The sequence below is a fragment of the Tiliqua scincoides genome, chromosome 1, assembly GCF_035046505.1.
Source record: "Tiliqua scincoides isolate rTilSci1 chromosome 1, rTilSci1.hap2, whole genome shotgun sequence".
Lineage (NCBI taxonomy): Eukaryota > Metazoa > Chordata > Lepidosauria > Squamata > Scincidae > Tiliqua > Tiliqua scincoides.
This window is the reverse complement of record NC_089821.1, coordinates 309,509,112-309,522,746: the sequence shown is the minus strand read 5'-3', so window position 1 is coordinate 309,522,746 and position 13,635 is coordinate 309,509,112. Positions and strand designations below refer to the sequence as shown.

General features: G+C 48.9%; 1 protein-coding gene across 4 annotated transcripts in view; it reads right to left on the bottom strand.

Moving 5' to 3' along the window:
- Positions 1-3,823: 3,823 nt before the first annotated feature.
- FBXO34 (F-box protein 34) overlaps positions 3,824-13,635 on the bottom strand; it is a 68,874-nt gene continuing 59,062 nt past the window's right edge. For 2 of the 4 annotated variants that reach the window (XM_066629909.1, XM_066629923.1), the window contains 2 exons: positions 9,603-9,811; positions 3,824-6,564 (listed from right to left, as the gene is read on the bottom strand). In XM_066629909.1, the coding sequence (XP_066486006.1) occupies positions 4,428-6,564; positions 9,603-9,682 (2,217 nt within the window). In that variant the 5' untranslated portion in view covers positions 9,683-9,811 and the 3' untranslated portion in view covers positions 3,824-4,427. Of the gene's footprint in view, positions 6,565-7,527; positions 7,691-9,602; positions 9,812-13,635 lie in introns of those variants that run through there. The other 2 variants (XM_066629929.1, XM_066629915.1) reach the window with 2 other exon arrangements.

Sequence of the window (13,635 nt, the reverse complement as noted above, 5' to 3'; positions counted from 1 at the left end):
CATAGACAAACAGGCCTTGCTGAGGGAGAGTCAGCATGGCTTCTGTAAGGGTAAGTCTTGCCTCACGAACCTTATAGAATTCTTTGAAAAGGTCAACAGGCATGTGGATGCGGGAGAACCCGTGGACATTATATATCTGGACTTTCAGAAGGCGTTTGACACGGTCCCTCACCAAAGGCTACTGAAAAAACTCCACAGTCAGGGAATTAGAGGACAGGTCCTCTCGTGGATTGAGAACTGGTTGGAGGCCAGGAAGCAGAGAGTGGGTGTCAACGGGCAATTTTCACAATGGAGAGAGGTGAAAAGTGGTGTGCCTCAAGGATCTGTCCTGGGTCCGGTGCTTTTCAACCTCTTCATAAATGACCTGGAGACAGGGTTGAGCAGTGAAGTGGCTAAGTTTGCAGACGACACCAAACTTTTCCGAGTGGTAAAGACCAGAAGTGATTGTGAGGAGCTCCAGAAGGATCTCTCCAGACTGGCAGAATGGGCAGCAAAATGGCAGATGCGCTTCAATGTCAGTAAGTGTAAAGTCATGCACATTGGGGCAAAAAATCAAAACTTTAGATATAGGCTGATGGGTTCTGAGCTGTCTGTGACAGATCAGGAGAGAGATCTTGGGGTGGTGGTGGACAGGTCGATGAAAGTGTCGACCCAATGTGCGGCGGCAGTGAAGAAGGCCAATTCTATGCTTGGGATCATTAGGAAGGGTATTGAGAACAAAACGGCTAGTATTATAATGCCGTTGTACAAATCGATGGTAAGGCCACACCTGGAGTATTGTGTCCAGTTCTGGTCGCCGCATCTCAAAAAAGACATAGTGGAAATGGAAAAGGTGCAAAAGAGAGCGACTAAGATGATTACGGGGCTGGGGCACCTTCCTTATGAGGAAAGGCTACGGCGTTTGGGCCTCTTCAGCCTAGAAAAGAGACGCTTGAGGGGGGACATGATTGAGACATACAAAATTATGCAGGGAATGGACAGAGTGGATAGGGAGATGCTCTTTACACTCGCACGTAATACCAGAACCAGGGGACATCCACTAAAATTGAGTGTTGGACGGATTAGGACAGACAAAAGAAAATATTTCTTTACTCAGCGTGTGGTTGGTCTGTGGAACTCCTTGCCACAGGATGTGGTGCTGGCATCTAGCCTAGATGCCTTTAAAATGGGATTGGACAAGTTTCTGGAGGAAAAATCCATTATGGGTTACAAGCCATGATGTGTATGCGGAACCTCCTGATTTTAGAAATGGGTTATGTCAGAATGCCAGATGCAGGGGAGGGCACCAGGATGAGGTCTCTTGTTATCTGGTGTGCTCCCTGGGGCATTTGGTGGGCTGCTGTGAGATACAGGAAACTGGACTAGATGGGCCTATGGCCTGATCCAGTGGGGCTGTTCTTATGTTCTTAAGTTAGATTTAAAATGAAGATAACTGTGAAGAAAATGTCTATTTGGGTGCACAGCATCTTTCAGTATTGTGGCTGAGCCCGAAATGAACCCGGCCTGTAATTACCCGTATCCAATCCCTGATTCATCCTTATGTCCCCGCTCCTTCAGTTTGCCCCAAACCATGGCCCACTTTGCGGTGTTACATAATGCACTGAGAGAGCAGGGTGGGAAGAAGCAAAATCCCCCTAACGTGCTTCCTTTGTCACCCTACCATATCTTCCACCACTTCTGAAGTTTCTCTCTGCTGAATTTGTGAAGAGGCCGTTGTTAGGCCCCCACAGCAGGAGTGTGTTTTATGAAGGACAGTGACATAAAGTCGAAACAATCTTTTTGGCAGGGTGATTTGATTTAAATCAAGATGATTTTGTTGTTTGAATACCAAGAGAAAAAGATGGCTGTTGCTGCCCAGAATGGCTCTGAGGGTGGGAGGGGCTGCTTACCTGGCATGTTGTGGCACCTGCAATACTTACTGCCCTCCCCCATAGTCACACTACTAGTACCAATACATTGAAAGCAGTTGCTAGGGAACCAGCAACGGGTGAGGAAGGCTACCTTCACTGGCAGGGAAGATCTCAGTTATCCAGCAAGAGGCTGGACCAGGGCTCTGCTTAGTCAGGTCCAGCTTGGTCTTCGTCTGATGCCAACAACGCGCACTTAGGAGGCTATGCTTCTGGACAAGCAAATGCACCAAAACAAATGAAAATCCACCTTATCTGATCCTGACCTTGAAGCATAAGGAGGTTAGGAAAGGGAGGCTGCTGTATGAGGAATTTATCGTCATACACCACCATCTCTCTGGTCAATTCATAAGACAATAGATGGTTCTTTGGGTCCAAGCAGTGATGATCCCACAGGAACAGTTAATGCAAAGGTCATGCTTGGTTGCCAGGCTTAGGTGCACCTGGTTCCCACTGAGAGCAACTGCTTAGAGCTCTGCCATGAGGCTGGAGTTCTTTAGCCACTTTAACCTCCTCTTATAAAACAGACAGGTAGTGAAGAAATTAGCAAACAAGGAAGAAAGAGAACCTGGAGCCACAAACACAAAATCCACTTGTTGCTGGTGTATCTCAGTTTAGTTTGGGAACTATTTATCTGGCTTGCTTGACTGGGCCTATAAAGCTGCCCCAGTTCCTGCCCTCAGCTATGTTATCCTCTATCTACTTGTGTCATCTCTTCACAAACACTGGCTCCAGTTCCCCATTCAAGGCTCAGGGAGTCACTTTTCTGGCTCCAGTTCCCCATTCAAGGCTCAGGGAGTCACTGGTTGTACAGCTGGACAAACACCTGCCTGGGCCAAGGCAGGGATATGAGCTCTTTCATTGCAGATGGTCCAATCTGCAGCACCCAGGCTTAAGGCACCCACCAGTGGCTTCCGATGGTGGGAGAGATCACTGCATCTCATTGGGCAGCTGCTGCCCACCTTAAGCTGGGCAGTACCCAGCCAGTAAAGTACTGCCTCGCCATGGTCCATTAACCTCACAGGGTGTGTGGGGTTTAGGGTGAAAACCAACAAGTGGATCAACAATTCTACACCAGGCAACAGAAAACAGAAAACTCCTGCCCTAAAGCCGGGCACCTGGAAAGTTAGGACAATGACACCTGGCTTCTCTGACAACCTGCAAGAAATAGACGACGCCTGCAAAACAGCTGTCATCAACATGGAGCTGAGCAGACTGCAGATGGACATCATCGCCCTTCAGGAGATGAGGGTGCCAGATTCAGGATTTGTCAAGGAGAGAAATTTCTCATCTTTCTTGCAGGGAAAACCACCAAACGAGACCAGGGAACATGGTGTTGGCTTCACAGTCAGAAATACCCTGCTAGAATCCATCATCCCGCCTTCTGCAGGAAGTGAAAGAATCTTGTCCCTACAGCTCCACTCATCAGCAGAACTTGTCACTCTCATCAGTGCATATGTACCAACTCTATGGTGCCAAGACTTTGGACTGACAATCAGCCTGAAGAAAACACAGGTCATGGTTCAGGATGTGGACTCACCTCACTGCACTGCAATCTCTGCGCATGAGCTGGAGGTTGTCCATGACTTTGTGTACCTTGGCTCAACAATCTCCAACACTCTTTCTCTCGATACCGAGCTAAACAAACGCATCGGTAAAGCAGCTACTACGTTTTGAAAAGTCAGATATCGCTGGATACTGAATCACCGATATGTGCTTGTCACCATTCTCATGTTGGAGAACTAGACCTGGATTTCTGGGATTATCAATAGTTGCACATGCATGTTGATGTTCACTATAATTTCTTACTTAAATATATATAAACATTTGTTTCTAAGTACACAGTATACTTCTACAAAATTTTTACCATTTGGGGGCAGGAAGTGGGAAAAAGGAAGAGATTAACAGGAGGCAAATGTAGAATGCACATTTTATTTAAGTAAAAAACAAGAACCAGATAAGGTGGGCAAAGCAGATCAGAGCTTCTTAATACTCTTCACTGTCAGATAATATTCCATTTTTGTTTGCTGCCACCTGAAGATAACAAATATTTGTTCTAGTCTAGTTTTAAGGTTGTCCAGTTAAACCATCTTTTTTTTTTTAAGATTCACCTTTACCTATTTAGAGTTTCTTTTCGGAAACATTTTAATATATATATTTATATATATATATATGTATATATTATACAGGATGTACAGATTCCAAAACGAGACACTTTAAACACGTAACTGTAGCTGCAACACTCTCATAGCTGCATGGTAGCAATTAACATTGGTCAACTAGCTGTCAAGACACTCTCGTGGACAAAGAGATTCTAGAGCGTTGTGTACACAGACCAGCTAAATGCTATCTTTCCTCTAAATGGTAAAGGCTCTTGTGATTTAAAAGCATGTGCAGTTTCATAGCCCTGTGGAAGGGGGAAAGAAAAACCACCCACAAAATATATACAGTGTAAACAGCACAAGGCGTGAAATTTTCTTCCCACTAAAACTGAGGCTCCCGACAGACGCAGGGAATGGGCTAAGAGTCCTCCTCATTTTCCCTGGACTTCTTGTGAATCGCACGGTTAAAGCTGTGGCAGGCAGGGACCCAGTGATTGTCGTGAAGGCCTAGCTTGCACCCAGGAACGCTCTTCTGGGATCTGTGGCAGCACATCCAGTATCCGGGCCCATATGGCAAAGCTTGGCAATAGGGCTTGGGGTGCCATCGGCACAGAGACACATCCCCTTTGACGTATTTCTTCTTGCACTGTTTGCAAGGGTCTTCCCTGTAGCGTGGATCCCGAACCCAGCGCGAGTCAGCTGGTCGGATGTTGTAGTATTCAATGATAAATTTGAAATATCCACAAGTACATTTGAGGGCAACCAGACTCCGAGTGGGCAGCAACCCAAAGATTTTCACTATGATATGGTGAGGCAGGAAGACCAGATACTGTTGAGGCTCCAGGAGCTGCTGGATCTTGAACCTGGTCTCCAAAAAGTCATGAGATCTCTGCCTCTTTAACTGGGAGGAGCCAAGGACCTGCAAAGCACTTTCTGGGGGAAAGCCTTGTGGCTCCCCAGAAAGGATATTTATCACACAAGGTTCTTCAGGTGCAGAAGCTTCCTCTCCTTGAGGCTGACCCTCTTCTGCCACAGCCTCCCCTGACCGGAGGTGCCCTTGTTGGCTTTGAGGCTCAGACAACAACAAGAACAACCTTCCTGGAAGAGAATCTTCACTAAAGCTGCAGCCGGCAGGCTGGGTTTTTCTGCAACCTTTGCCTGTCTTGGTGACAGAGATGCTGAGGGATTCTTTCATCCTTAGTGCCGAGTTCAGATTCGACAAAGCTGCTACTGGCTCTTTAGATGCACCATCAGCAGTCGTCATTTTGCTACCTGTGGAATGTGGGGGCATCTGAGCAACTTCTGGATATGTAGATGAGAGGGCCTTGGGGATCTTTTCAGTCTGGCTCCAGTGGCCAGATGTGCCTGGGGCTCCCTGATCAAGCTTAGCATCCACCTTCCTATCAAGGGCCCCTGTGCAAGAGGGCGACTGGCTGGGAGAGGACCCTTCCCAGACCCTGTCTTCTGCTGAAGAAACATGCTTTGACCTCCAGCCTCCACGCTCCCCACCACCTTCTTCTTCCTGGCCGAGAACCCTGGAGGACGTTTTGCTGGTGTCGTTCTCTGCTGGTGTCCCACTTGCCAGCAGCACTCGCCCCACATTCCGCCGGAAGCTGTTGTTTCGGGACAGGCTTCCTGCTTCCCGTTCACTCTGGCGCCTGAGGCACTCCGATTCCAGCTTGGCAACCATGTCCAAAACGCGCACTGGCTCTGCTGGTGGCTGCTCCCCCTCGCTGCTGCCGCCGCTGCTGCCCTCGCCAGTGGCCTTTTCAGCCTCGTAGGTGCCCAAGGTAGGAAAAGGGCCAGAGGCCGGGAGGGGAGCTTTGGGAAGTCCAGGGAACCTGGTAGTGGCAGAGGCACCGGGGCAGGCTTTGGTGCACCCTGCGAGCAGCATGCTTGCCCTTTGCTCCAGAAAAGCCACCATCTCAATGACCGACAAAGGTCGGCCTGGAAACCCCCCCTCCCCACCCTCATTCACATTATGTACAGAGCAGTGTTCGATCCCACAGGCAAATGGCTCAGGCTGGTAGCACCTTCCATTGGCCTCCCTCACCCTTTCCAGGTGAATCTTGGCCTTTTTGAGATCCAGGGACTTTTTCCTGCGCTTAGTTGCTCTCCCATCTATGTCCCAGGTGCTTTTGTTCTTCATGGAGGAGGAAACCCTGTGGTGGCTGCATTGCTGGGCTGCAAAAAAGGCAATCTTCTCCTTGGTGTTCCCAGGTTTCACCACTGCCCAGATGTCCAGAGGCCCTTCTCCATCATCCCCCTGGTGGATGGTGGTAGGCAAGGAATTCCTCTTCTCCTTGGCGCTCGCCCCTTCCGCCAGGGTTTTGCTGCCATTCCTACTGCCGAGCGAGTTGGGAGAAAGACTGCCAAAGGACTTCCGGAGAGCGGGGCTGGGGAAAAGACTGGGCTTGGTGGTGCAGTGATGGTTTTCTTCCTGTACAAACCTTGGTTGGCTCATGGGTGGGCTTCGTGGAGGGTCCTGGCTTATTTCAAGAGACCGTTCTTTCTTCTGCAACTTGAGATATGGTTTTAAGTGCACGCCAGATATTCTAGGAAAGAACAGATGTATTTTTAAAAAAGAAACTTCAACTCAGGGCTTCCCTGCTCCTAGTGTCCTGGGTAGGGTGATACGGGGTAAAAAAATCACAGTGGGAGTTACTACCATTGAAAGTTGCATCTTGACTATCAAAGGGGGGAGGTTAGGAAAGTGTATCTCTGTGGACCAAGCAATGGAGAAACCTGATCTAGGGGGTAAGGACAACTCTGCGGCATTTAAAAGACTGTACTGAAGCAAGCTAGGTGGCCGAGGATTCCAGCAGAGGATGCAACTGGTCAATATCCCAGGGGAGCTGCCAGGAAGAGGAGAAACCTGAATCAGAACAGGAATCAGCTGAGACCTTATCTCTCCCCCCCCCCCCCCGTCCTGCCGCCCAACAGTGGGAAACAGGCACTAATTTTCAGGTGCATTTACGAAAGCAGAATCTGGGACAGGAATCCTAGCCTGCATTCTCAGGCAAAGATAGCCCTCACGTTTCAGCTTCTAATTTGGTCTACTAAACACTCACTAATGCAGCAATCCTCACCACCTTTTCTTGGGAGTAAGCCCTGCTGAAAACAGTGGAACCTTCTTCCGCATGCACAGGACTGCACTGTAAGCCAACTTAAGGCAGAGATATGCCCTAACGAAGGGCATGCATGCCATGTCAGAGACCCTCTGAAGACTTTTGACTCCAACCCTTTGTCCCTTGTGCAATTAGAAGAAAAACATTTCACTGTGGGGAGAAGTGCATGCCTCCCCTTGGCGTGTTCTGTGAGATTTTGTGCTGTGACCCACCCATGAACAGTTCTACAAGTGAGGTGGCAGAGCAGATCTGTGGCAATCCAAAAGGCAGCAAATGGGATTTCCATGCCCATGCAGTGAGCTCTTTCCCTTTTTTAGAGGTGCCATAAATTCAAAAGAGTACATTTAAAAAAAAAAACAACAATTTTTGAAAAAGGGAAATGCAACACACCTGATACATTTATGGCCTGATTAAAATGCAGGATGCAAACACAGGCTGGAGGCAGCAAGTACAACATGAAGTCTGGACAGGCTAAGAGCTTTCCACCAGCCCCACTTCTTCTACCTCGCTGTACATGGGGTTGCCTCTGAGGCCTTCTCGGAAACTGCAGGTCCTACAAAATGCAACTGCTGGGTTACAAACGGAGACAGGTGAGAGGGCCACCACTTCCCCAGGTTACGGCCTGCTTCTGGGCACAAATTTAAGCACCGGCTGCTTACCTAGAACCTGAAAGTCTGCCTGACTACTACATTCATCAACAGAGGCCCTCTTCTCAGTCCCCACCACCAGAGGCTACAGTGGTTGGCTGATGGGGAGGGGGCTTCTTGGTTATGGCACTCCGCATATATGGAATAGCCACCATCAGAGAAGCTAGCCTGCTAACACCCCTGAGGCCTTCATGCCAGACAAAGAAGGTGGTTTTTTAAAAATTGCCTTCCAGGATGTTGTCCCAACTGCTTGTAAGGGGCCACAATGGATGGTTCCAAGAAACCCCCAACCCAGCAGGCAGCAGCTGTAAAGATGGCAAAATGTGTGCTAGGGGTCATTAGGAAAGGGATCAAGAACAGGACTGCAACTACTTTAGTGAAAATCTACGCTGCAGCCACATTTGAAATACTGTGTCAGGTGACCAGTTCAAGCAGGATACTATAGAACTGGAAAGGGTTCTAAAATGAGGGCCTGTAGAGGGGATTGTGAGCCTCCTGGACCCTCCCAGAGGCCAGTGCAACCCCCCCCCCAAGTGGGTTTAAAAAAACCCTTGCTCCCAGCAGCGACATGATCATGCTGGCACCGTCGGGCCTCCCCCACCTTTGCCAATGGGTAGGATAAAGCAAATTATTCCTTCAATACTGTTGCTTAGTTTCTCCTTGTTTTATCCTTTTGTGCTATGATTGCATTTGTTGTATTTCATGTGGAATAGGCTGCCTTGGTGCCCAAAATGCAGGATGCAAATCACAAAATATTTTGATTTTGCATGAAAACCCAATGTGAGCTCCAATCACCAATCGGAGCTACTCAGAGCAGGAGGAAGGCCTGTAGAGGGTGTTGTGAGGCTACTGGACCCTCCCAGAGGCCAGTGCACCCCCCCCCCAGTAAGTTTAAAAAACCCCTTGCTCCCAGCAGTGACACGATCATGCTGGCACCGTTGGGCCACCCCCACCTTTCCTAAAATTCGAGTAGGGCTTTGGGAACCGAGGGTTTCAGGAATACATTTTGTGTGTTTTTTCTGTTTTAACTCCAAGTCAGCTTGCAAGCTTCAGCAGTTTAACAATATATTGGGGTTTCTGTGGGCTTTGCTCTTCAGTAGCATCCCGGCTCCCTCTGCTGGACACTGCCAGTTTTGCATCCAACATGCCCAAGCTATATCCATCCAGCAGAGTTGAGGCATTTCCCATCAACCTGCTTTGCTATACTTTTCCCCATTTTGTTCAGTTCCTTTTTCTTTGGGGTTTTTAAATAAACCAGTTATATTTTTGACCCTTTGTTTGGCTAATCTATGTTCACGTGTAATGCAGTGGGTTGTCACATCATTATCCGATCACTATCAGCGTCTGATCACCGCTCATGTCTGTTCTGGGAACTACTGGAATTTGATTTGAAATAAGAATCTTGGGGGTTATGTCAGCGGTTTTCAAACTCTCAGGGAGTTTGAAAACCCCTGTAAGTCCTTGCAGGGGTGGAGGGAGGCAGTAAGGGCGGGGGGAAGGATCGCGCCACTCAGAGGGCTGCAGGGACTTGGGTGTTTCACTGACAGAGGTCACTTGAACAATGCTTTACACCCAATTACCTGAGGGCAGAAAATGGTCTGAAAGATGTGCCATTGCCTGGATGCCCCTCCCTGCCCTCCACTTCTTTGCATGGTTCTCTTCCACTCCTCTGATAAGAATTTTTCACACTACTTATTTGCCAAGGCCATTAACAATCCTCCACCACCACTTCTGTGTCAAGGCCCCCCCAGAGTGAGAATGAGGCCCAGAGGCCTTCCGCTTTTTAAACCTGTGTGTGCGCGTCTGTAGATCCTGTACCGTTTGATGGGGTGGAATGCAGAAGATGTGGAATTCAGAAGTTCCCGGTGGAGACCAGCTCGGAAGGAACTCTTCATCATAACTCCCCCTTCCCCTCCACCTGCCACAGGTTGTTACAGCCAGTCCATCTCAGTCCACAAGCAGGGCCTCTGCACCAGCTGGTCTTGCCCTGGGTGGCAGCCAACTCTGTCTTTGGCACCTAAAAACTGCTGGGGAAAAAATATAACAAGAGGAATACTATTAGAAGACCACAGCAGATACAGACATACGCACACCACCAGTGGTGCTACAACCTGCTTCCAGGGAAATGATTTCACCCTTTTATGCACAGCACTACTTAATCACACTTTCCCCCTCTTATTAACTGTTCTGGCGGAGGATCCTGTGTGGTCTGACAGCCAGCCCATTTTTCAAAAATGAATTGATGCTGTAAGAAGCTATCGTTTTTATCCCTTTTATGGTTCCTGCAGCAGAAAGGGAAACATTCAAGTAACAAAATCACGAATGCTGCCAGGAAGCAGCAGGCTTTCCAAATCCATGTGGCATATGGGATTACGGAGAACAGACTGGCACACAGCAGTGGCTCTTCAGACCTGCTGCCCTTGGTGGCCCAAAGTGCAGGAGCGAGCTCTAAACTGTTGCTGGGAGAGGCTTTCCAGTCTGCGCTTTGGGACTCCAGGCCCCCCTTCCCCAGTCTTCTCCGGCTGGGCTCACAAGAACAGCTGCCATTGCCCTGACACCCCCAACAAAAAGGGAAGGCTGGAAAATGCTGAACACAGGCATGCAGCCTGCAGGCAGAGAAGAGCAGGGGGAAAAAACACCCTGAACCTGGCTCCTGCCAAGGCACGGAACGCCACTTGGTTCAATCCCAGCTGGTATTTAGGAAATTTGCCCTGAGTTGGTAAAGAGACTGTGCTGGCACATGCTACCAGAGCAGCACTCAGGAACAGAGCTTAAGGAGAATTCTCCTCAGCTTGGTTCAGCCTGCTCTTATCTTTGATGCAAGACTTAGGGCCCAGTCCTGCCCAACTTTCCAGTGCTGATACAGCCTCCATGAAGTCCCAAGGAACAAATGTTCCCCTATCTTGAGGAGGCCTCCATGACTCCCCCACCCCACCACAGGATGCAGCGCAGGCCCCTTTGGAACAGCTGCATTGGCAGTGTAAAGCTGGATAGGATTAGGCCCTAAGCATGCCTAAGCACAGTGGTCCAGAGTCCCAGCCCCTTTCTTGTACAGATTCTCATTCTCATTTTAAAAACAAGTGCTCTAGTCCTCATGGTTGATGAGAAAGAGGCTCAGAAATGTACCAGCTATACATGTCTCAGACCCAAGAAGGGCTGCAGTGGTCAGATGGAAGTAACACGGTGCCCTCTGCTGCCATGTTTTGTGCCCAGTCCACCCAGCTCCACTTGCCGGCTATGCCATGTCTTCCCTTCCTGTTCATCATCACACATCTTTTCAGCTCCATTTCAAGCTGCTTCCCAGAAAGCACTGGTAGGTGCCATGGGCCTGAAAGCAAGGGGTTCAGGCGCGTGGTCATCAACAGGACTGGTTGAGCACTGGTCAGTCCTCAGTGGGCAAGGAAGAGACCAGGTACCACTGATGCTGCCCAGGACCCCTCACTGGCCTAACCCAGCCCTTCCTCTACTTACAGGCCCAGTTACACTGTGGAACTCGATCCCACAGGGCAGCACTGGGTTGCCTCTTCTGATGCCACTGGCCAGCCCATGCTCATTCCAGTGCCAAGAAGAAACTGGAAACACCAGAGGTTCTGCCCCTCTGTTGAAGTGTTCCAGGGCAGAGGGAGGTTCTCTGGCAGAATGTTGCCACCTCTGGAGTGTTTGCTGTCAAGGAAACAGAGACAATGGCCAAAGGAATGGACAGTTATAATTCTGCCTTTGCTAATTTGAATGAGTTCATATCAACTGTAGCAAAAACCCTGAAGAGGTTCCAGTGTTTTGAGACTCCAGCACTTTTGACACAAACTTGTGGTACCCTTAGATACCTTTTCCCTCTTTGCCTCCTGGATTGCTTCTGGAGTGCCCCCTCTCTCCTTTTTCTTCAAATACTTCCTCAAAACCCACCTTTCCTGCCTGGCCTTTGGCTTTCCTCTTCATCCTCACTCCCACCTATAACCTTATAATAGGCACCGATTGTCCATGTGCTCCCCCCCACACACACATTCCTCTCTCCCTGCGCTTTCCCTATTTTGGACTGGAAGCTGTTGGGAGCAGGAACTTCTCTATGCTGCCTGTTGTAGTACCACACAAACCAGTGGTGTGGTATGCAACATAAAAAGATAAGATAGACATATTTAAAGGGAAAGGGGGAATCAGCCCTGCCCTGCACAAAGCAGGGATGAGTTTCTATGAAAAGTTGTCGAGCATTTTCCATCTGTTCCACAGAGATAACACATATAAATTTCCTGCTTATTTTCCCCGTCTTCTTCCCTGTAACACAAACATCCTCCCTGGCAGTGGCGTAGCTAGAGGGGGTGCAAAGCACTATGTTTTGCATTCCGCCTCCGTTTTGCTCCCAGTGCCTGGAATGGCTCCGAAGGGGAGGGGCCACTTGCACAAGGCATTCAGGCGCCTGCAAATCTCAGTGCTTTGCACTCCCTCTAGCTACGCCTCTAGCTTGGTAGTATTCTGCATCCATTGGGAGCATTCACCTGAGTACCTGCTGCTATGCCACAGCCATGCCAGGATTGCTACACTGACCACAGCACAGAGCTAACAACACCTATGATGTTGGACACCAGGAGAACAGGAAACCAGTCAGGGCAGCCAGTGCATCCAGGAGACCAGGCCTTTGCCCCATTTCAGCCAGGCTCTTTGTAGCACCTCAGTGCTCTTTCTTGAGCCCACTTAGAGTCATAGGTTCCAGTGTAGCTGCTGGTGGTGCGGTGTGGCAATTACTACAGGCACTGCAACACAGCATGTAAGCAGCACCTCCCCCTCAGAGCCATTCCAGGCAGCAATGGCAATGCACAGGAGCAGTAGCGATTTGCTACTGCCCAGAATGGCCCAGGAAGAGTGTTTGGCTTACTTGTCCTGTTGACTCTTCTCTGGGTTAACCTCCACACTTGAGGTCAGTGGGCAGTGACCACTACAGGGCCTCCTCTGTTGTGGCACCCTGTCTGTGAAGCTCAGCTGACAAAGAATTCACTATCCTTCTGGGGCTAGGAGAAGACCTTTTCCCTCATCCTGTCTTCTTAATAGGCTTGAGTTGTAACTGATGGTTGTTGTAGGGCCTTATCTGAAGCAGCCGCTACATGATCCAGTTTTCCTTAAGGATTGTTGTTTGACTGTTCCTTGTAAATGGTATTATCAGCAATATTTTAAACAAACGTATTTGCTGCATTCCTGCTGCTATATCCACATTTTCTATAAGCAGGAGAAAAGCCAATGCAGCACAGTGGCATTTTAAAATCAGCCCTGTTGGTGTCACTGCAGCCGGCCTCTCAAAGCCTGCCTTTAAGAGCACCAGTCACCCACAGTTCATGGGGTCTGCAGGCGCAGCGAGAGGGGGTGTGAAGCACTAAGTTTTGCAGGGACCCTCTTCACAGCCTGCAAGTGGCCCCTCCCCTTCAGAGCCATTCCAGGCAGTGGGAACAAAACCGATGGGGAGAGGCCAGATGGGGAGAGATGGGGAAATATTTATATTTATTTATAAATATAAATTTTATATTTAAATTTTTTTTCCAGCCCTCAACACCGTGTCAGATATTTGATGTGGCCCTCTGGCCAAAATCTTTGGAGACCCTTGCACTAAAGCAGGAGTCTCCAAACTTTTTGGCCAGAGGGCCACATCAAATATCTGGCATGGTGTTGAGGGCCGGAAAAAAAAATTTAAATATAAAATTTATTTAAATAGAGATGGAACTTAGATGAGTGAATAAATGAATGAATGGGCTCATACATTCAACCTCTCTGGCCCCTGAACACCCTCCAGACACAACCAGAGCATAGTTCCAGTCATGTTCCAGATGTAGGGGAGAGCACCAGGATGAGGTCTCTTGTTATCTGGTGT